Below are 23,251 nucleotides of genomic sequence, written 5' to 3' on the forward strand. Positions count from 1 at the left end.
TCCTTCTTACGGGTTCACGAATATACATATAACACAGTTGTATTAAAGTGCCACAAGCTAGTCCTTGAATCGGGATGATATTCTAATCCTTTGTGGCTAAGAGGCTTTAACATTCATCCAATGTCACTGTAGTATGGCTACCTTTAATGTCCTTGTCTCTAATTCTGCTAATTCAGGGGCATAAATACACACATTAGGTGGCAGCTTTTGGGTGTTACTTTTTATTTAGCGCTGCGGAACAATGTCTCTGGCTCTCCTTTGACTGATGTGATGCTGATATATGGGGGAGCTTTAAAACTATTTATGAAGCGTTAAAAAGGTCAAGTTTCACTCCACTCCTCCTGTTATATATATATATCCTTTCTACCTTCTCCTTAGCACTATGATTAAGCCATACATGGAACTGTAATTATAGGTCACTCTGACTACTGTGACCCATTACTATCCTCCTGCTTAATAGCCATTATTGCGGCCTAGCCCTGGATTCCTTAGTCCCAATATGAAATTGACTATGTACCATAGTCACCTATGGCTTGCTGTGCTTAGTGTAGGGGTAATATAAATGGCTGGATTATGCACTCACACTTCTACGATCTAGTGATGCTGCTGCAGGATGCTCCCCCTACTCCTCCCTTACACTTACAGCCACACAGAATGGAGCCTCTGCTGCTGGTCCTGGCTTCTTTGTTGTGGCTGTCAGAGTCTGTGCCGGTAATAGGTAGGAAGGAACCCTCTCTGTCTCCCTGTCATAGGTGCGCCCTTCCAATACTGCTGGGTGAGTTGACTAGCGCTGATGCCGGGTTCTATGAACGGTGCTGAGTCTCAATGCTGCTGTCACCACCTTTACAGTAAGGAAGCCCTGTTCTGGCTACACACACTAAGCCCCCTCCGGCCGCCGCAATGTATACCGCTCAGCTCTAATGCGGGCGACGGCCGGAGCAGCAGAAAACTATGTCCTCTCACCAAGGGATATGCAGTCTCTCCCCCAGCTACACTCACAGCACCTCTCCACTCCTCTCTAGTAGTCACATGACCCACTCTGAGGTGATGCCCCGCCCACTGGCAATCACCCCACTAGGTGATTGACAGTTAGGAGCACAAGGACATTAACCCTTTAGATACACTGTGAAACCATAAAATAATCCTTAATTGTATTCACCACTACATTTACATCAATGTACATACAATTACATATATGTGAACTGTATTATTTACCTCAAAACATGCATACAGTATTACAACATCCATTAACTTTTATATGAATAATATATATGCTTATACTCCATTTTAGTCACCATATTATAACTACCTCAGTATAAGTGTTGTTTAAACCCTAAATCAGGGTTACATATATATACATACATACTCCCATATCTTTTCTAATGCCCAGTGACTTACTGTATTCCTAGAGAGGCGCTTTACAGCTACCAATGTTCCAGACCGCACTGCTCGGAAAGTGTTCCATGACATATATTTAGATTACGCTTATTGGCCCTCATTCCGAGTTTTTCGCTCGCTAGCTGCTTTTAGCAGCATTGTACACGCTAGGCCGCCGCCCTCTGGGAGTGTATCTTCGCTTAGCAGAATAGCGAACGAAAGATTAGCAGAATTGCGAATAAATAATTCTTAGCAGTTTCTGAGTAGCTCGAGACTTACTCCTACACTGCGATCAGCTCAGCCCGTTTCGTTCCTGGTTTGACGTCACAAACATGCCCTGCGTTCGGACAGCCACTCCCCCGTTTCTCCAGACACTCCCGCGTTTTATCCTGGCACGCCTGCGTTTTTCCGCATACTCCCAGAAAACGGTCAGTTTCCGCCCCCCGGAAAACCCACTTTCTGTCAATCACACTCAGATCACTTCAACGATGAAAATTCTTCATTCTGCCGTGAGTAAATCTACTAAGTTTTGAGCTAAAATACTTAGCGCATGTGTAACACCCCACTGGTACTAGGTATGCAAAATCTGCAGTCACTGTGTATAGTGCATCACACTTACTCTGCCCCGGCTGGTCATGGGTTCAGGCACGGATACCAGAGGGCGTGCTGAATAATCAGGTGTTTAATTACAAGTGCATTGTGGGTGTGGACTACAGGTGTCGGTGCAGCGCATAAAGAATTGGGCGCCAGGCCATCTCAGAAAAACAGCATTATGTTTATTTTAACATCAAACAGGGATATTGCAGGGATAACTTGTGAACACTCCTCCAGCACAAAGCATAACAGTTACAGTGGATCCCATATCAGGGCACCTCCTCCAGCGCATCACTTAGTCGCAGCGGCATATATATATGGCGAACATCAGTACGTACCAGGGCATTCTGTGACCAGTAGTGCTACACATCAGGCTACCGTCTCTCTCTCTCTTTTACTTAGCGAGGATTCTTGTCCATGGGGGGCTTCTAATCACGCCGCGTGGCTTTCCGACCACTTCACCCAGATACCTCTCGAGATTCTTTTCCATGGGGGCTTTTAATAACGCCACGTGGCTTTCCTACCACTTCACCCAGATACCTCTCGAGACTCACACCTTTAGCACACTTTTCTCCTGGCATCACCCTTTCACTGCATTCTGAGTACTGCTGCTCTCACACTGCGATGTCTCCCTCTGTCACGTGCCTTGCTGTGGCTGGCATCACTCCCCACCAAAACATGTGGGGAGCCCTCACTGGGGCTACATCTTTCTAGCTAATCCACCACACTTCTGCTAGCTAATACACGTGCTTCTCCTCACTGTCTCCTCACTGTCTGTCTGTTCTCTGCTGTAGTTGAGGTTGTGTGTCCACTCCTCTCTCACTGCAGGACAACCTTTTTATAACCTTGCATTCCCAGGGACACATTCCATCTGGGATTTCCCGCTCTCAGTTTCCCGCTCTGAGTCTGCAAATGGGTGAGTCATGCCCTTTGCATTTTGCAGACTGATCTGTATTGCTGTGAGCTGGGCTGTTAACTCCTTCTGTGCTGCAAGCTGTAGACTGCTGGCTCAGTTCTATATTACACAGCCATGCTGGCACCTGTAGTGCCACAGTTGATTTGTGCTTGCAGTTCCAGGGTATTACACATGCGCACTGCGTACCATGCACATGCGCATTTTCGCATTAATCGCTCCGTTGCGAAAATCGTCAACGAGCGAACAACTCGGAATGACCTCCATTATACTTAACGCTCTAAGAGGGCTCATCCTGTGTTATCACCTTTCACACATATCTCATACGGAACGCTAACACTTTCAGCGGCACAACCTGCGACAGTCGCTCTGCTCTGGAACCTGACGTGTCCTTGCTCAACTGCAGCAAAGATTTTTGAAGGTAAAAAGTACTATATGTTATTGGGTGTGGATCATAGGGTCGTCAGTAACTAGGTCGACAGTCGCTAGGTTGACCACTATTGGTCGACAGTGACTAGGTCGACACCTGAAATAGGTGGACAAGGTCGGTGGACAAGGTTGACGCAGGAAAAGGTTGACATGAGATTTTTTATGTTTTTTTGGGTGTCGTTTTCTTCGTAACATGACCGGGAACCCTGATTGGTGCACCGTGTCCCCTCGCATGGCTCGCTTCCCTCGCCATACTTCGGGGAAGGTTACCGTTCCCAATCGTAGTCCACGTGGATCTAAAAGTATGAAAAAGTTAAAAAAAAAAAAAAAAAACTCATGTCAACCTTTTTTCATGATGACCTTGTCCATGTCAACCTAGTGACCTTGTCGAACCATAGACCACGTCGATCTAATGCATGTCGACCAATAGTGGTCGACCTAATGACTGGCGACCTAAAGACTGGATACCATATTGTTTTATATTGCATGCAGCCATTGGGGTATACGCACTAAGGTGAGAGTTTTTTTAGAAGTGGAGATGTTGCCCATAGCAACCAATCGGATTCTATCTATTATCTTCTAGAAGCAGCGAGATAAAAGTTAAGTGGAATCTGATTGGTTGCTATGAGCAACATCACCAGTTCTAAAAAAACCTCCCACCTTAGTAAATATACCCCAGTATGTCAACATTAGGAGTGTTGACATTCGAAGTGTTAACATGGGCATAATAACAACATTAGGATAATGCTTACCAACCATGTTAGTGTTAGGTTTAGGGTTAGGCTGCGGTTAGAGATAGTGTTAAGTTAGGCTAAGGCTAGACGGCGCAATTCAGACCTGATCGCTGCTAGCGGCCGATTATCGAATGACAGCACATGCGTATGCACCGCGGTGCGCACGCACAATGCCAAACAGTGACAGGATGGTGCAAAAGTCTTTTGCGAGGCACAGACTGGAAAAATCATTGGATGGTGAGTGAGATGCGAACGGATTTGCAGATGTCCGCTGTCTGGCGAAGTTTTCGTACAGCGTACGCATGCATTGACACACTTGCATGGGGCGGGTTTTCACTCTCTATGGGCGGCGATTATCTGATCGCAGCTCTCTACAAATGTGCAGCATAGCTATCAGGTCTGAACAGGGTTGGACTGGCCCACAGGGGTACCAGGGAAACTACCGGTAGGCCCCACTGCCTGAGGGCCCCACCTCCTCCTCTAGGGATCAGGTTCCAGACTGTGCACTTGTATTATACATGGTAGATATGATGCATTCAGTAGCGGATCTTGCCACGGCCAAGCAGTACTTTTGCCCGGGGCGCCGCCTTCCGGAGGGCGCCATCCGCAGGGCGCCGCACCATGGCAAGATCCGCGCTGTGCCCACCGCTGGTCCCCCGCTTTGAAGGGAACCAGACGCTACGCATCTAGTTTCCCTTCATGGAGAGGACCTGTGCTGTGCGGTGCGCGATGACATCATCGCGCACCGCACAGCATAGTGGCACAGACACTAGGGGTCATAATTGACCTCTAGTGTCTATGCTGTGCTGTGGGAGAGATGTAATGACGTCTCTCCCATAGATCCGAGGAAAGGAGAAGTGCGGCGCCGGCGGTGGAGGAGGTCTGCAGCGGTCTGGAATCAGGAGCGGGGATTGTAAGTATACTTTTTTTTTTTTCTTCTAGCGGCGCTACAGGGGGCACAAATGAAGCCACGCCCCTATTTTTGCCCGGGGCGCCACAAGGGCAAGAACCGGCCCTGGATGCATTACACTGCACAAGACTATTGTGCATTTCAAGCCTCTTTGGAGGCTGGCCATACCCCCTTTGTAGGCTGGCCACACCCCTAAATATGGGCCCAAATAACTGCATTCTCCCGGTGGGCCCTTCATACCCCAGTCCGACACTGGGTCTGAATTAGGACCAGAGTTAGGGCTTAAATATCCTAAAGACGCTACGGTGCCATCATAATGTTCTGTCACTTTCCACAGGTCACATGATGACATCACTTACATACAGTATTGACATTCTGAATGACATCATTGTGTAACACATCCTTTGATACAATTTTCTCCTTGACTAACTACAAATTTATACCCCACCAACAAAAAATCCTAATTACCCCTAGACATAAAACACATTATTTAAGTGTAGTACATTGAATTCTTCTGAAATGTGCATTATGTGACATACAGTGTGTACAACAAGGACACGTTCCAGGTGTTTTATAAACTGTATAGCTGTGCTGATGCTTACTGTAGCTGAGTAGCATAAATTGTACAAATTGTCAGTGTGCATGTCATAAAGAGAACGCACCCTTATGTGCCAATCCAGACAGAAGCATATTGGGCACTCTACCCTTGTACAAACACTTAGGGGGTCATTCAGACCTGATCGCTAGAGTGCGTTTTTTACATCCCTGCGATCAGGTAGTTGCCGCCTACAGGGGGAGGGTATTGTGTTTGTGCAGGTGTGCGATCGCATTGGTAGCAGGCTGTGAGAAAACGCACGCTTTAAAGATTTTCACAGAAAGATTCTGATTGGATGTAAGAATAAAAAGAAAGAATGAGCACTGAAGATCAGAACATGTTATATATTGTGTTGGGAACGGGATCCCGGCAGTTTTGAAATGCCAACAGGGGTGTAGAAGAGAGCTAAGGCTAATTCTTCCCTCCCCCCTAACCCTTCCTCCCTGCAGCCTAAACCTAGCCCTCGGTTCCGCAGCCTAACCTCCCTTCCCCGCAGCCTAACCTCCCCTTCCCGCAGCCTAACCTCCCTTCTCCGCTGCCTAACCTCCACTCCCCGCAGCCTCACTCTCACCTCACCTCCCTGCAGCCTCACTCTAATCTCCCCTCCCCGCAGCCTAACCTCCCCTCCCCGCAGCCTAACCTCCCCTCCCCGCAGCCTCACTCTAAACTCCCCTCCCCGCAGCCTCACTCTAACCTCCACTGCCCGCAGCCTAACCTCCCCTCCCCGCAGCCTCACTCTAACCTCCCCTCACCGCAGCCTCACTCTAACCTCCTCTCCCCGCAGCCTAACCTCCCCTCCCCGCAGCCTCACTCTAACCTCCACTCCCCGCAGCCTAACCTCCCCTCCCCGCAGCCTCACTCTAACCTCGACAGGATAAGTAATTTGGGATCCTGCCTGTCGGGATGCTGACATTGGTATTCTTGACCCGATGTAGGGATTCCGATGCCTGCATTCTGACTGGTGGGATCTGTAACCTGCAAGCTCCATTCTGGCCACATACTGTACAATCAGAGGCATTTTCACAAGCATACTGTAGGTGCAAACAGGATGGACTGTATACTGCGGGAGATCTAACATCGTTTTCATATTATGTTAATCAGCGTTGTCTGCTTGTTTGTCTCATCGCTGTGTGTGCCGCGACTCATAACGTATAGAGGATAACCCAGGACGGATGCATCTGAAGCTTTTATTGTATTCATATCACCAGAGAGCAGCACTTATCACAGCGATGTTACAATTAGAGATGTGCACTTGAAATTTTTCGGGTTTTGTGTTTTGGTTTTGGGTTCGGTTCCGCGGCCGTGTTTTGGGTTCGACCGCGTTTTGGCAAAACCTCACCGAATTTTTTTTGTCGGATTCGGGTGTGTTTTGGATTCGGGTGTTTTTTTCAAAAAACACTAAAAAACAGCTTAAATCATAGAATTTGGGGGTCATTTTGATCCCAAAGTATTTTTAACCTCAAAAACCATAATTTCCATTCATTTTCAGTCTATTCTGAATACCTCACACCTCACAATATTATTTTTAGTCCTAAAATTTGCACCTTAGGCTGGATGACTAAGCTAAGCGACCCTAGTGGCCGACACAAACACCTGGCCCATCTAGGAGTGGCACTGCAGTGTCACGCAGGATGGCCCTTCCAAAAAACCCTCCCCAAACAGCACATGACGCAAAGAAAAAAAGAGGCGCAATGAGGTAGCTGTGTGAGTAAGATAAGCGACCCTAGTGGCCGACACAAACACCTGGCCCATCTAGGAGTGGCACTGCAGTGTCACGCAGGATGGCCCTTCCAAAAAACCCTCCCCAAACAGCACATGACGCAAAGAAAAAAAGAGGCGCAATGAGGTAGCTGTGTGAGTAAGATAAGCGACCCTAGTGGCCGACACAAACACCGGGCCCATCTAGGAGTGGCACTGCAGTGTCACGCAGGATGTCCCTTCCAAAAAACCCTCCCCAAACAGCACATGACGCAAAGAAAAAAAGAGGCGCAATGAGGTAGCTGTGTGAGTAAGATAAGCGACCCTAGTGGCCGACACAAACACCGGGCCCATCTAGGAGTGGCACTGCAGTGTCACGCAGGATGTCCCTTCCAAAAAACCCTCCCCAAACAGCACATGACGCAAAGAAAAAAAGAGGCACAATGAGGTAGCTGTGTGAGTAAGATAAGCGACCCTAGTGGCCGACACAAACACCGGGCCCATCTAGGAGTGGCACTGCAGTGTCACGCAGGATGTCCCTTCCAAAAAACCCTCCCCAAACAGCACATGACGCAAAGAAAAAAAGAGGTGCAATGAGGTAGCTGTGTGAGTAAGATAAGCGACCCTAGTGGCCGACACAAACACCGGACCCATCTAGGAGTGGCACTGCAGTGTCACGCAGGATGTCCCTTCCAAAAAACCCTACCCAAACAGCACATGACGCAAAGAAAAAAAGAGGCGCAATGAGGTAGCTGTGTGAGTAAGATAAGCGACCCTAGTGGCCGACACAAACACCGGGCCCATCTAGGAGTGGCACTGCAGTGTCACGCAGGATGGCCCTTCCAAAAAACCCTCCCCAAACAGCACATGACGCAAAGAAAAAAAGAGGCGCAATGAGGTAGCTGTGTGAGTAAGATAAGCGACCCTAGTGGCCGACACAAACACCGGGCCCATCTAGGAGTGGCACTGCAGTGTCACGCAGGATGGCCCTTCCAAAAAACCCTCCCCAAACAGCACATGACGCAAAGAAAAAAAGAGGCGCAATGAGGTAGCTGTGTGAGTAAGATAAGCGACCCTAGTGACCGACACAAACACCGGGCCCATCTAGGAGTGGCACTGCAGTGTCACGCAGGATGGCCCTTCCAAAAAATACTCCCCAAACAGCACATGACGCAAAGAAAAATTAAAGAAAAAAGAGGTGCAAGATGGAATTGTCCTTGGGCGCTCCCACCCACCCTTATGTTGTATAAACAGGACATGCACACTTTAACCAACCCATCATTTCAGTGACAGGGTCTGCCACACGACTGTGACTGAAATGACGGGTTGGTTTGGACCCCCACCAAAAAAGAAGCAATTAATCTCTCCTTGCACAAACTGGCTCTACAGAGGCAAGATGTCCACCTCATCATCATCCTCCGATATATCACCGTGTACATCCCCCTCCTCACAGATTATCAATTCGTCCCCACTGGAATCCACCATCTCAGCTCCCTGTGTACTTTGTGGAGGCAATTGCTGCTGGTCAATGTCTCCACGGAGGAATTGATTATAATTTATTTTAATGAACATCATCTTCTCCACATTTTCTGGATGTAACCTCGTACGCCGATTGCTGACAAGGTGAGCGGCGGCACTAAACACTCTTTCGGAGTACACACTTGTGGGAGGGCAACTTAGGTAGAATAAAGCCAGTTTGTGCAAGGGCCTCCAAATTGCCTCTTTTTCCTGCCAGTATAAGTACGGACTGTGTGACGTGCCTACTTGGATGCGGTCACTCATATAATCCTCCACCATTCTTTCAATGGTGAGAGAATCATATGCAGTGACAGTAGACGACATGTCCGTAATCGTTGTCAGGTCCTTCAGTCCGGACCAGATGTCAGCAAGCATCAGCAGTCGCTCCAGACTGCCCTGCATCACCGCCAGCGGGTGGGCTCGGAATTCTGAGCCTTTTCCTCGCACCCCCAGTTGCGGGAGAATGTGAAGGAGGAGATGTTGACAGGTCGCGTTCCGCTTGACTTGACAATTTTCTCACCAGCAGGTCTTTGAACCCCAGCAGACTTGTGTCTGCCGGAAAGAGAGATCCAAGGTAGGCTTTAAATCTAGGATCGAGCATGGTGGCCAAAATGTAGTGCTCTGATTTCAACAGATTGACCACCCGTGAATCCTTGTTAAGCGAATTAAGGGCTCCATCCACAAGTCCCACATGCCTAGCGGAATCGCTCCGTGTTAGCTCCTCCTTCAATGTCTCCAGCTTCTTCTGCAAATGCCTGATGAGGGGAATGACCTGACTCAGGCTGGCAGTGTCTGAACTGACTTCACGTGTGGCAAGTTCAAAGGGCATCAGAACCTTGCACAATGTTGAAATCATTCTCCACTGCGCTTGAGACAGGTGCATTCCACCTCCTATATCGTGCTGAATTGTATAGGCTTGAATGGCCTTTTGCTGCTCCTCCAACCTCTGAAGCATATAGAGGGTTGAATTCCACCTCGTTACCACTTCTTGCTTCAGATGATGGCAGGGCAGGTTCAGTTGTTTTTGGTGGTGCTCCAGTCTTCTGTACGTGGTGCCTGTACGCCGAAAGTGTCCCGCAATTCTTCTGGCCACCGACAGCATCTCTTGCACACCCCTGTCGTTTTTTTAAAAATTCTGCTCCACCAAATTCAAGGTATGTGCAAAACATGGGACGTGCTGGAATTTGCCCAGATTTAATGCACACACAATATTGCTGGCGTTGTCCGATGCCACAAATCCACAGGAGAGTCCAATTGGGGTAAGCCATTCCGCGATGATCTTCCTCAGTTGCCGTAAGAGGTTTTCAGCTGTGTGCGTATTCTCGAAAGCGGTGATACAAAGCGTAGCCTGCCTAGGAAAGAGTTGGCATTTGCGAGATGCTGCTACTGGTGCCGCCGCTGCTGTTCTTGCGGCGGGAGTCCATACATCTACCCAGTGGGCTGTCACAGTCATATAGTCCTGACCCTGCCCTGCTCCACTTGTCCACATGTCCGTGGTTAAGTGGACATTGGGTACAACTGCATTTTTTAGGACACTGGTGAGTCTTTTTCTGACGTCCGTGTACATTCTCGGTATCGCCTGCCTAGAGAAGTGGAACCTAGATGGTATTTGGTAACGGGGGCACACTACCTCAAGAAATTGTCTAGTTCCCTGTGAACTAACGGCGGATACCGGACGCACATCTAACACCAACATAGTTGTCAAGGCCTCAGTTATCCGCTTTGCAGCAGGATGACTGCTGTGATATTTCATCTTCCTCGCAAAGGACTGTTGGACAGTCAATTGCTTACTGGAAGTAGTACAAGTGGGCTTACGACTACCCCTCTGGGATGACGATCGACTCCCAGCAGCAACAACAGCAGCGCCAGCAGCAGTAGGCATTACACTCAAGGATGCATCGGAGGAATCCCAGGCAGGAGAGGACTCGTCAGAATTGCCAGTGACATGGCCTGCAGGACTATTGGCATTCCTGGGTAAGGAGGAAATTGACACTGAGGGAGTTGGTGGGGTGGTTTGCGTGAGCTTGGTTACAAGAGGAAGGGATTTACTGGTCAGTGGACTGCTTCCGCTGTCACCCAAAGTTTTTGAACTTGTCACTGACTTATTATGAATGCGCTGCAGGTGACGTATAAGGGAGAATGTTCCGAGGTGGTTAACGTCCTTACCCCTACTTATTACAGCTTGACAAAGGCAACACACGGCTTGACACCTGTTGTCCGCATTTCTGTTGAAATACTTCCACACCGAAGAGCTGATTTTTTTGGTATTTTCACCAGGCATGTCAATGGCCATATTCCTCCCACGGACAACAGGTGTCTCCCCGGGTGCCTGACTTAAACAAACCACCTCACCATCAGAATCCTCCTGGTCAATTTCCTCCCAAGCGCCAGCAACACCCATATCCTCCTCATCCTGGTGTACTTCAACACTGACATCTTCAATCTGACTATCAGGAACTGGACTGAGGGTGCTCCTTCCAGCACTTGCAGGGGGCGTGCAAATGGTGGAAGGCGCATGCTCTTCACGTCCAGTGTTGGGAAGGTCAGGCATCGCAACCGACACAATTGGAGTCGGACTCTCCTTGTGGATTTGGGATTTCGAAGAACGCACAGTTCTTTGCGGTGCTACTGCTTTTGCCATCTTGAGTCTTTTCATTTTTCTAGCGAGAGGCTGAGTGCTTCCAACCTCATGTGAAGCTGAACCACTAGCCATGAACATAGGCCAGGGCCTCAGCCGTTCCTTGCCACTCCGTGTGGTAAATGGCATATTGGCAAGTTTACGCTTCTCCTCCGACAATTTTATTTTAGGTTTTGGAGTCCTTTTTTTACTGATATTTGGTGTTTTGGATTTTACATGCTCTGTACTATGACATTGGGCATCGGCCTTGGCAGACGACGTTGCTGGCATTTCATCGTCTCGGCCATGACTAGTGGCAGCAGCTTCAGCACGAGGTGGAAGTGGATCTTGATCTTTCCCTAATTTTGGAACCTCAACATTTTTGTTCTCCATATTTTAATAGGCACAACTAAAAGGCACCTCAGGTAAACAATGGAGATGGATGGATACTAGTATACTTATGGATGGACTGCCGAGTGCCGACACAGAGGTAGCTACAGCCGTGGACTACCGTACTGTGTCTGCTGCTAATATAGACTGGATGATAATGAGATGAAATCAATATATATGTATATATAATATCACTAGTACTGCAGCCGGACAGGTATATATATTTATTATGTAATGACTGATGACGGACCTGCTGGACACTGTCAGCTCAGCAGCACCGCAGACTGCTACAGTAAGCTACTATAGTAGTATGTATAAAGAAGAAAGAAAAAAAAAAACCACGGGTAGGTGGTATACAATTATGGATGGACTGCCGAGTGCCGACACAGAGATAGCTACAGCCGTGGACTTCCGTACTGTGTCTGCTGATAATATAGACTGGATGATAATGAGATGAAATCAATATATATGTATATATAATATCACTAGTACTGCAGCCGGACAGGTATATATATTTATTATGTAATGACTGATGACGGACCTGCTGGACACTGTCAGCTCAGCAGCACCGCAGACTGCTACAGTAAGCTACTATAGTAGTATGTATAAAGAAGAAAGAAAAAAAAAAAACACGGGTAGGTGGTATACAATTATGGATGGACTGCCGAGTGCCGACACAGAGGTAGCTACAGCCGTGGACTACCGTACTGTGTCTGCTGCTAATATAGACTGGATGATAATGAGATGAAATCAATATATATGTATATATAATATCACTAGTACTGCAGCCGGACAGGTATATATATTTATTATGTAATGACTGATGACGGACCTGCTGGACACTGTCAGCTCAGCAGCACCGCAGACTGCTACAGTAAGCTACTATAGTAGTATGTATAAAGAAGAAAGAAAAAAAAACCACGGGTAGGTGGTATACAATTATGGATGGACTGCCGAGTGCCGACACAGAGGTAGCTACAGCCGTGGACTACCGTACTGTGTCTGCTGATAATATAGACTGGATGATAATGAGATGAAATCAATATATATGTATATATAATATCACTAGTACTGCAGCCGGACAGGTATATATATTTATTATGTAATGACTGATGACAGACCTGCTGGACACTGTCAGCTCAGCAGCACCGCAGACTGCTACAGTAAGCTACTATAGTAGTATGTATAAAGAAGAAAGAAAAAAAAAACCACGGGTAGGTGGTATACAATTATGGATGGACTGCCGAGTGCCGACACAGAGGTAGCTACAGCCGTGGACTACCGTACTGTGTCTGCTGATAATATAGACTGGATGATAATGAGATGAAATCAATATATATGTATATATAATATCACTAGTACTGCAGCCGGACAGGTATATATATTTATTATGTAATGACTGATGACGGACCTGCTGGACACTGTCAGCTCAGCAGCACCGCAGACTGCCTACAGTAAGCTACTATAGTAGTATGTATAAAGAAGAAAGAAAAAAAAAAACCACGGGTAGGTGGTATACAATTATGGATGGACTGCCGGAGTGCCGACACAGAGGTAGCTACAGCCGTGGACTACCGTTACTGTGTCTGCTGATAATATAGACTGGATGATAATGAGATGAAATTCAATATATATGTATATATAATATCACTAGTACTGCAGCCGGACAGGTATATATATTTATTATGTAATGACTGATGACGGACCTGCTGGACACTGTCAGCTCAGCAGCACCGCAGACTGCTACAGTAAGCTACTATAGTAGTATGTATAAAGAAGAAAGAAAAAAAAACCACGGGTAGGTGGTATACAATTATGGATGGACTGCCGAGTGCCGACACAGAGGTAGCTACAGCCGTGGACTACCGTACTGTGTCTGCTGATAATATAGACTGGATGATAATGAGATGAAATCAATATATATGTATATATAATATCACTAGTACTGCAGCCGGACAGGGTATATATATTTATTATGTAATGACTGATGACGGACCTGCTGGACACTGTCAGCTCAGCAGCACCGCAGACTGCTACAGTAAGCTACTATAGTAGTATGTATAAAGAAGAAGAGAAAAAAAAAACCACGGGTAGGTGGTATACAATTATGGATGGACTGCCGAGTGCCGACACAGAGGTAGCTACAGCCGTGGACTAACGTACTGTGTCTGCTGATAATATAGACTGGATGATAATGAGATGAAATCAATATATATTGTATATATAATATCACTGGTACTGCAGCCGGACAGGTATATATATTTATTATGTAATGACTGATGACGGACCTGCTGGACACTGTCAGCTCAGCAGCACCGCAGACTGCTACAGTAAGCTACTATAGTAGTATGTATAAAGAAGAAAGAAAAAAAAAAAACCACGGGTAGGTGGTATACAATTATGGATGGGACTGCCGAGTGCCGACACAGAGGTAGCTACAGCCGTGGACTAACGTACTGTGTCTGCTGATAATATAGACTGGATGATAATGAGATGAAATCAATATATATATATATATATATATATATAATTATATAATATCACTAGTACTGCAGCCGGACAGGTATATATATTTATTATGTAATGACTGATGACGGACCTGCTGGACACTGTCAGCTCAGCAGCACCGCAGACTGCTACAGTAAGCTACTATAGTAGTATGTATAAAGAAGAAAGAAAAAAAAAAAAAAACACGGGGGTAGGTGCTAGGTGGTATACAATATTATATATATATTATATACAATTATATATTTATATATATATTAAACTCATAAACTGGTGGTGATTATTAATCTGGTGGTCAGGTCACTGGTCACACTATTCAGCAACTTGCAAGTAGTACTCCTGAGTCCTAAGCAGACAATCACAATATATATTATACTGGTGGTCAGTGTGGTCACAAACAATGGCAGTGTGGCACTCTGGCAGCAAAAGTGTGCACTGTACGTTATATGTACTCCTGAGTCCTGCTCTCAGACTCTAACTGCTCCCCACTGTCAGTGTCTCCCCCACAAGTCAGATAATACAGTCACACTATCTCTCTCTATCACTTCAGCAAGTACTAGTAGTAGTAGTACTCCTCCTAATGCTCCCCAAAATTACTACTGTGTCTCTCTCTGTCTCACTCTCTTCTCGAATCTCTATAAACGGAGAGGACGCCAGCCACGTCCTCTCCCTATGAATCTCAATGCACGTGTGAAAATGGCGGCGACGCGCGGCTCCTTATATAGAATCCGAGTCTCGCGATAGAATCCGAGCCTCGCGAGAATCCGACAGCGTGATGATGACGTTCGGGCGCGCTCGGGTTAACCGAGCAAGGCGGGAAGATCCGAGTCGCTCGGACCCGTGTAAAAAAAAACTGAAGTTCGGGCGGGTTCGGATTCCGAGGAACCGAACCCGCTCATCTCTAGTTACAATATAACAGCAATTACTGTACCAGGTTTGCAGCATTTTCGCAACTGGAATGATTTAAACATTCTTTCCAGGGAACCTCTTACTCGTCTGTTATAACCCAGTCCTGTTTTACTACTGTTTTGTTTCCAGTTGTAAAACACAATGGAATATGGGTTGGACTGGCCCACAGGGGTGCAGGGGAAGCCACCGGTGGGCCCCACTGCCTGGGGCCCCACCCCATCCTCTAGGGATCAGGTTCCAGACTGTGCTGTTACTAATCTAGTACATTATCATGCATGCACTACAGTATTTACTGTATATATTTAACTAGGGGACCAACACACGCAAAATGGTTAGGCAAACCAATGTGGTGGCTGGGCACACCCCCTCTAGAGACTGGCCTCACCCCTAAATATTGGCCCCTACCACTGTATTCCCCTGGTGGGCCCTACATGCCCCAGTCCGACACTGGTAACTGCTGATAAGGGGGAAAATGCAGTTATTACAAGTTACCTCCCATCCTGAACACTCAGCCTTCCTCCGCAATCCTGTAGCCTTAACATTGGTATGAATGGTGAACCGCTATCAACGCACATGTGTGTAGGAATTTCATTACCCTCAAGGTACAGCCGATAGAAAATCAGCGTGGAACCCCCCATCCCCCCCACAAAAACAAAAGAACTGCTTCTTCAGGACTGGCACTAAGAGGCCAATTATTATAATTAAATATTTGCAGATTATTCCCTGAAAACAGATATTCTTTTGGGTACCCACAAACGGTATCCGATTTCTAGGTCGACCGCACTTAGGTCGACAGTGTCTCGGTCGACCACTATTGGTCGACAGTAACTAGGTCAAAGGTGGTTTCTATTGTCGACAGGGTCTCTAGGTTGACAGGGTCTCTAGGTCGGCAAGTTCTAGGTCGACAGGACAAGAGGTCGACATGAGTTTATTTTTTTAAAAATCTTCTTTTGACCTTTTTCATACTGTACGATCCACATGGACTACGATTGGGAATAGTAAGCTGTGCCGAGCGCAGCGGTAGTGGAGCGAAGCACCTTGCCCAAAGCATGGCAAGCGAAGCAAGCCATGCGAGGGGACACGGTGCATTGATTGGGATTCCCGGTCACTGTACGGCGAAAACGACACCAAAAAAGATATAAAAAACTCATGTTGACCTTTTGACCTAGACCATGTCGGCCTTGAGACCCGGTTGACCTAGAAACCCTGTCGACCTAGTTACTGTTGACTAATAGAGGTCGACGTAGACACTGTCGACCTAAGTGTGAATAACCTTCAATACCACCTCATTGGCCACAAATATATAGTTGTATGAAGAAGCTACTGTAGCAGATATCTCTGATACACTCTGATACCCTCTGTGATATCTCCATTTCCAAAACCATCCGCAACCCCATAGGCAGGGCCATCTTTTCATATGGGCTCAATGGGCTCTTTCCCAAGGGCCCCAGGAGTATAAGGGCCTTAGGCTGATAGCTGAGGGTACCCTCTTTCCAGGGGTACCAGATTTTTGAAAATCGGCCCTCGGGAACTGGAGATATCTGACTTGAAAGCAGGGGTCCCCATCCAAACCTGTTAATTGCTCTTCCCAGCCAGATATCTCGGGTTCTGTCTGACTTAGAGTTTTTCTGAGGGTACAATCCAAAAACTGTGACTCTCCTCTTCTGGTGGACACTGGCAGCTTGTCTCTAATATGCTCAGAACCAGAGATATCAGCCTTCCAGCAGCTGGTCCCTGCTCCAGCTCCACACGCCTAATATGCAGTTTTAGATTTTCGTTGGTGGATTGCTGTGGCTCCTAAACTCTGACCCCCAAGTCCCCAGAACCTCCTGAAAGGTGTCCCCAAAGGTGGGACTCTCTAGTTTTTTATCCCATTCAAATCTAAGAAATATATTTTCAGGAACTTGAGATATCTGCAGTCGGGCAAGCTGCCCTTCCACCGCAAAATGATAAATATTAAGCCCACTCCACTATCCACTCCTCCTCTACATACTAACCAACCCCTACCACCCTGGAAGTCATGTACCAGGGACCCTTCATTCAGCCCAATGTCCCCTTCTACAGTTTAGCCCCATCTGTGCAGTAAAGGAGTAATTAGCAGAAATTACTACTCCAGGTCCTACATGCTGAGCGGAAGATAGAATGTCCCCTACCGCCTGCGGGACATCAAACCTGCCGCTGGAGGATGGGTAGGTGGCCCAGTGCATTGCTGTGCCCAGGGGCCTACACTGCTGTTAAGACGGCCCTGCCCATAGGTTTCTATGGCGACTGATGTGCCGCCAGATTTAACAATCTCCGGGAAATGCGTTGCATTCTGGAGCTTGGCCACAATAGGATAATGTCATCTGCACAGGTAGCGTTACCCTATAGTAGACTACTGGCTACTATGTCCCAATACTATATCCGCTCCTTCTCCATCTGCCCCCGGTGATGCACATTGGCTGCCGAGGGCATGAACCAGGAGGCAGTGTGTAAGTGTTACTCTATCACACTGCTTCCATGTCTTCACCAGGACGGGCTCTTATCAGAGCCCATCTCTTCACTCTTATTAGCAGGGCCCATCTCTTCACAATATCTTTTAAGTACATTCTTATGAAAATAATAATTTTCACATTTGCGAATGTGGGAGAAAAATATTTATCACATTGGCATTAAAAATGCGGATTGTGATAAATATGCCCCTTAATAAGGTGGGGGAGGGGGTGGGGGTGTCATCCTCTTCATTTGATGTTACGTATTTTCCCAAACTGTGGTAAAACAGGACACAATGTGGTCACACCAATGTGTAGACTCTGCAAGCATTGGGGTCATTGATCCCGGTCCCTGCCTGTCTCTGCCGTCCAGAAGAGTGGGCGCATTAACCAGTGTTACTGAAAACTTTATTTGTTTAGAATGTTAAGTTGGGTACACACTAGACGACGTGCTCAATGAGCGACGTCGCCTAGTGTTTTTCCCTCCGGACCGGGTCGGTCGGTGGCAGTGCTTATACACTGAGCGATGTGACGACCATATCGCTCAGTGATGTCACGCAGCGGCCGGGCCGTGCAGACAGCTTTTGGACGACAGTCCAAATAATTGAGCTACATGCATGGCCAAAAGCCGGCGTCGGCATACACACTTGCCGAGAAAGTGAACGACGTCACTCAGGAAGGGTGAAAATGAGCGACGTCGTTCATTTTCTCGGCAAGTGTATATGCACCTTAAGTCAGATCGATCACAGATTAGAACACTGCGGGACCAAGAGTTAATTTGCAGCATGTACGTTGCATGTGTAAACTGCAGAATCAAGCACGAGCAGCAGAGGGACTGCATGGAGGATAATATTGGAAACATTGGTGCAAATTCATTGGTGCTCCATCCTTCTGAAGAATGGAGAAGAAGAGTGGTTGCACATAGCAACCATAGAAAAGCAAGGATTGCATGAACTTACAGTGACTGAGGATGGATCAAAGCCAGGTTCCTTGGGGGCCTCGGGCTGCGGTGGCGGTGGCGGTGGTGGTGGTGGTGCGGCCTCTTCCTTCTTAGGTTCTGGCTTCTTGGGTTCTGGCTTCTTGGGTGGCATGCTGCTGGGTTTAAAGTCTTGGACACGGTGTGGAAGAAAGGTGACGAGGGAGCAAACTGCAGGGATCAATCTGGCTAAAAAGGACTTTATGTGCTCAGCCCTTAAATGCCACCCAATCCATCACTCCCCCTCCTCCTGTGTAAGTGCCCAGACAGCTCATGACAATAGAGGGACAGGAGCCACAGCTATATAAGGAGAAAACATCCACTCGGCTATTTTTGAGCAGGTGCACGTAGCATTGTCAGGGAACAGCCCAGAGAAGGAAACTTGTAGTACCTTATCCAATGTTCTAGGCATAGATGTTTCCTAGTGCTCATTCCCCAACGGTGGACTCTATTACTGTGCATTATACTATTCATGAAACGCGTTCCCTTTCTTCATGGCAGGAACCCCTCTCGCTGCCATGAATCTCACTCACTCTGCGGCACCAAATAAACTATTTTACGGGACGATGATGAAAGCGATTGGCAAACTTCATTGTTTCGCAAGTGTCTCGTCGAAAAAACAAACATATTTTGTTAATTAAATGTGAAATAAATTGAACACAGTTACATTAGAAGCAAAATTTTGTACCCATAAAATGTATTTTCCAACTTCTTTTTTGTTTTTGTTTGAACCAGACAGAGAATCACTTTACCACGCATTGGGGCCTATTTATCATTGTATATTTATTTATGGCTTAACCACAAATATTAAGTATCCCCTGAATGTACTGTATGTAGGAGGGACTGCAGCAGATTGCTCCAAAGCCTTCTGCTATCCCTTCATTCCTCCTTTGGTGCTTAACGCTAACCTTGCCCGTTGTTGCCTAAACCTAACCCCACCTTTCCCACAGCCTATACCTAACTCTCCCCTCTTAGTTCCTAAAACTAAACCTCGCCCCCCCCTCCCCGGTGGTGTTTAAGCCTAACCCCGCCTTCCCACAACCTAACTCTAACCTCTCCCCTCCCGCAGCCAAACCCTAACCTCTTGGGGTGGTACCTAAACCAACCCCCCCGGCCCTAAACCTAAGCCTCCTGCTGTACCCGCGATCGGGATGGCAGCTGTCGAGATTCCGGCGTTCGTGTCCTGACCTTTCCAGGATTCCAGCGTCTGTATTCCGGGCTGCTGGGATCCCGGCAGCGGACATCTTGACCAAATCCCAAATATTTGTTATACTGTAACTAGATTTTGTGCTTGGCAACTACTTTCATAGAGGATTTTTTTTTAAAGAGATTTTATTAATATTTAGTTTTGGAGAACTCTGTTAAACAAACTTTACCAAATTCCACAAACATTTAATCTATGTACCAATGTATCCGACACTTATTCTGGGGATACAGACATAATGCTACAATAATGTCAATCATAATAGTCATTTTTGAAGGATGAAACCATCAATTCAACAGGAACTAGTGACATCATGGTGGGCTGTGATGTCACAGAAAGTGAATTAATGGTCTGAATACCCCTCTGCCATAAGCAGGTGTCCACGCTTAGTCCACTTTCAGAGCCGTCTTGTTGCATTACAAATGGCAGTAACAATTGTACATTTATATTTCCCTTCCTTTGAGAGCTGGAAAGAAATAGAATTAATCTCTCGGCATTTAGAAATGTCAGATTAAAGGGCAGACGTTTCCAGCCTTCCGCAAGTTCTGCTTTTTTTTAGCAAGAAAAATATAAGTGTGATGAATTAAATATGAACTAGGCAGGTGATTTATGATGCAAATAATTTTATTTTAATTTCTGTACTGTATCCGTCTCCTGCAAAGTGGTTTCTGCAGATCTAACACAATGGCGGCCAGTTCCTTTGGGGGAAGGAAGATATACAGAAGAGGCACCTAATTATATGGAGCAGGGCACAAAAGAGATGTGCATTTTTGGAGGAAGATTATTGTAATCAGATAAACGGTGGAAATTTTTTTGTGAATAAGAGTATACGGCACTGAGATCATGGGTTAATTCCCCTGTGTGGAGTTTGTATAGTCTCCCCGTGCTTGTGTGGGTTTCCTTGGGGTACTCCGGTTTTCTCCCACAATCCAAATATACTGGTAGGTTAATTGGCTCCTGACAAAAATTAACCCTAGTCTACGCATGTACGTGGGCAGACTAGATGGGCCAAGTGGTTCTTATCTGACTTCAAATTCCAATGTAATTTAAGTGCTGATTGTGTCTATATTTACAAAACGATGCCTGCCCTTCTGTATGCCCTATCCTGTTGTTTCCTGGACCACGTGTGATGTTTGTGAATTATATACAGTCCCTGAAGTAGCCATTATCAACAAAAGTAAAGACTTTTTCTTAATCATTATCCTATGTGATTAGTGGGGGTTTTAGTAATTTTTTCTTTTTTTCAATTAAAGTTTAATTCAAAATAGATATTGAAATCTGTGTTTGCTTTATTGTCTTCAATAATGTGCAGTGCAGTGGTCTTAGGGACCCTCGTGCATTATGCTTGAACGGCAGCCATGGTTTAACTACATATTCCAGCAAGCTTCTGCTGTCATTAATCTCTCTCATGTGCAGGGCCCTCCTGACCATTGATTTTATCTGCATTCTGCGTTCCTGTTTTATGTATATCCAGTTTTCCCTTCTCTCCGGCGCTGCAGAGCATTGCACCTCCTAACACACCAATGACGTTGCAGAAAAGATCTGGGATTACGCTATGAGTCCCCCAGTCACCACTGTGCGGAGCTTCAGGTAAAACGTCTTAGGTGATAGGTCCAATTTTCATGACTGATTCCGACGCACTGCTGGTATTGGGGGTAATTGGGGGTAATTCAGATCTGATCGCTGCTGTCCGTTTTCCCACAGAGGGCGATCAGATCCAAACTGCGCATGTGTATGCACCGCACTGCGCCGGCGCGTCGCACAGCTACAACGGGCTTCGCTGGTCAGCGACGGGATGGTGCGAAGGATCCATTCGCACGGGCGTTTGTGGGTGGCAACTGACCGTTTTCAGGGAGTGTCCGGAAAAACGCAGGCGAACTCAAGCGTTTTCAGGGAGGGTGTCTGACGTCAGCTCCGGCTCCGATCAGCAGGATTCAATTGCACTGGAAGAGTAAGTCCTGGGCTGCGCAGAGACTGCACAAACTGATTTTAATGCAGCTCTGCAACAGAAGCCATCGCACACAGGCACAGCAAAAATACACTCCGCTGTAGGCGGCGACTATCTGATCACAGGGCAGCAAAAAATGCAGCCTAGCGATCAGATCTGAATTAGGCCCATTGGACCTTGTGGAGCAATTTTTTTGATAATGCACGTGCATCTAAGTCGCACTCTGCATGTGTCCGATATTGGGGGTCATTCCGAGTTGATCGCTAGCTGAAAATGTTTGCTGCGATTATGGAAAAAAATGGCACTTCTGCACATGTGTATGCGGCGCAGTGCGCACGCGCGACGTACTTTCACAACGGCCGATGTATTTTCACACAAGGTCTAGCAAAGCTTTTCAGTCGCACTGCTGACCGCAGAGTGATTGACATGAAGTGGGCGTTTCTGGGTGTCAACTGTCCGTTTTCAGGGAGTGTTCGGAAAAACGTAGGCGTGCCAGGAAAAACGCAGGTGTGGCTGGGAGAACGCAGGGCGTGTTTGTGACATCAAATCCGGAACTGAATAGTCTGAAGTGATCGCAAGTGCTGAGTAGGTCTGAAGCTACACTGAAACTGCACAATACATTTTTGTAGCCGCTCTGCGATCCTTTCGTTCACACTTCTGCTCAGCTAAAATACACTCCCAGTGGGCGGCGGCATAGCGTTTGCACGGCTGCTAAAAACTGCTAGCGGCGATCAATTCGGAATGACCCCATTGTGCGAACAGAATCGCACCACACATGGAGGGCATGGTATGTCAGTGAAAGTGGTATTCAGTAGAGATGAGCGGGTTCGGTTTCTCTGAATCCGAACCCGCCCGAACTTCATGTTTTTTTACACGGGTCCGAGCGACTCGGATCTTCCCGCCTTGCTCGGTTAACCCGAGCGCGCCCCGAACGTCATCATCACGCTGTCGGATTCTCGCGAGGCTCGGATTCTATCGCGAGACTCGGATTCTATATAAGGAGCCGCGCGTCGCGGCCATTTTCACACGTGCATTGAGATTGATAGGGAGAGGACGTGGCTGGCGTCCTCTCCGTTTAGAAATTAAAATAGATAGGAGAGTGAGAGTGAGACTCTTCATTTACTTACTGGAGCTTAGGAGGAGTTATACTAGTGACTGATGACCAGTGACCTGACCACCAGTGCAGTTTTATAATTTATTATTATTTAATAATCCGTTCTGTTCTTGTTCTCTGCCTGAAAAAAACGATACACAGTGACTCAGTCACACTCACATACCATATCTGTGCTCAGCCCAGTGTGCTGCATCATCTATGTATAATATCTGACTGTGCTCACACAGCTTAATTGTGGGGGAGACTGGGGAGCAGTTATAGGTTATAGCAGGAGCCAGGAGTACATATTAAACAGTGCACACTTTTGCTGCCAGAGTGCCACTGCCAGTGTGACTGACCACTGACCACT

At 46.9% G+C, this 23,251-nt stretch overlaps 1 protein-coding gene across 1 annotated transcript in view; it reads right to left on the bottom strand.

Annotated features, from left to right (window-relative positions):
* The window catches only part of MYL3 (myosin light chain 3), a 114,194-nt gene extending 95,381 nt beyond the window's left edge, over window positions 1-18,813 (bottom strand). Inside the window, exon 1 of the mRNA XM_063925107.1 lies at window positions 18,620-18,813. Within this exon, the coding sequence (XP_063781177.1) occupies window positions 18,620-18,751 (132 nt within the window). The 5' untranslated portion in view covers window positions 18,752-18,813. The remainder of the gene's footprint in view (window positions 1-18,619) is intronic.
* Window positions 18,814-23,251: the final 4,438 nt, after the last annotated feature.

This window comes from Pseudophryne corroboree, chromosome 5, assembly GCF_028390025.1.
Source record: "Pseudophryne corroboree isolate aPseCor3 chromosome 5, aPseCor3.hap2, whole genome shotgun sequence".
Lineage (NCBI taxonomy): Eukaryota > Metazoa > Chordata > Amphibia > Anura > Myobatrachidae > Pseudophryne > Pseudophryne corroboree.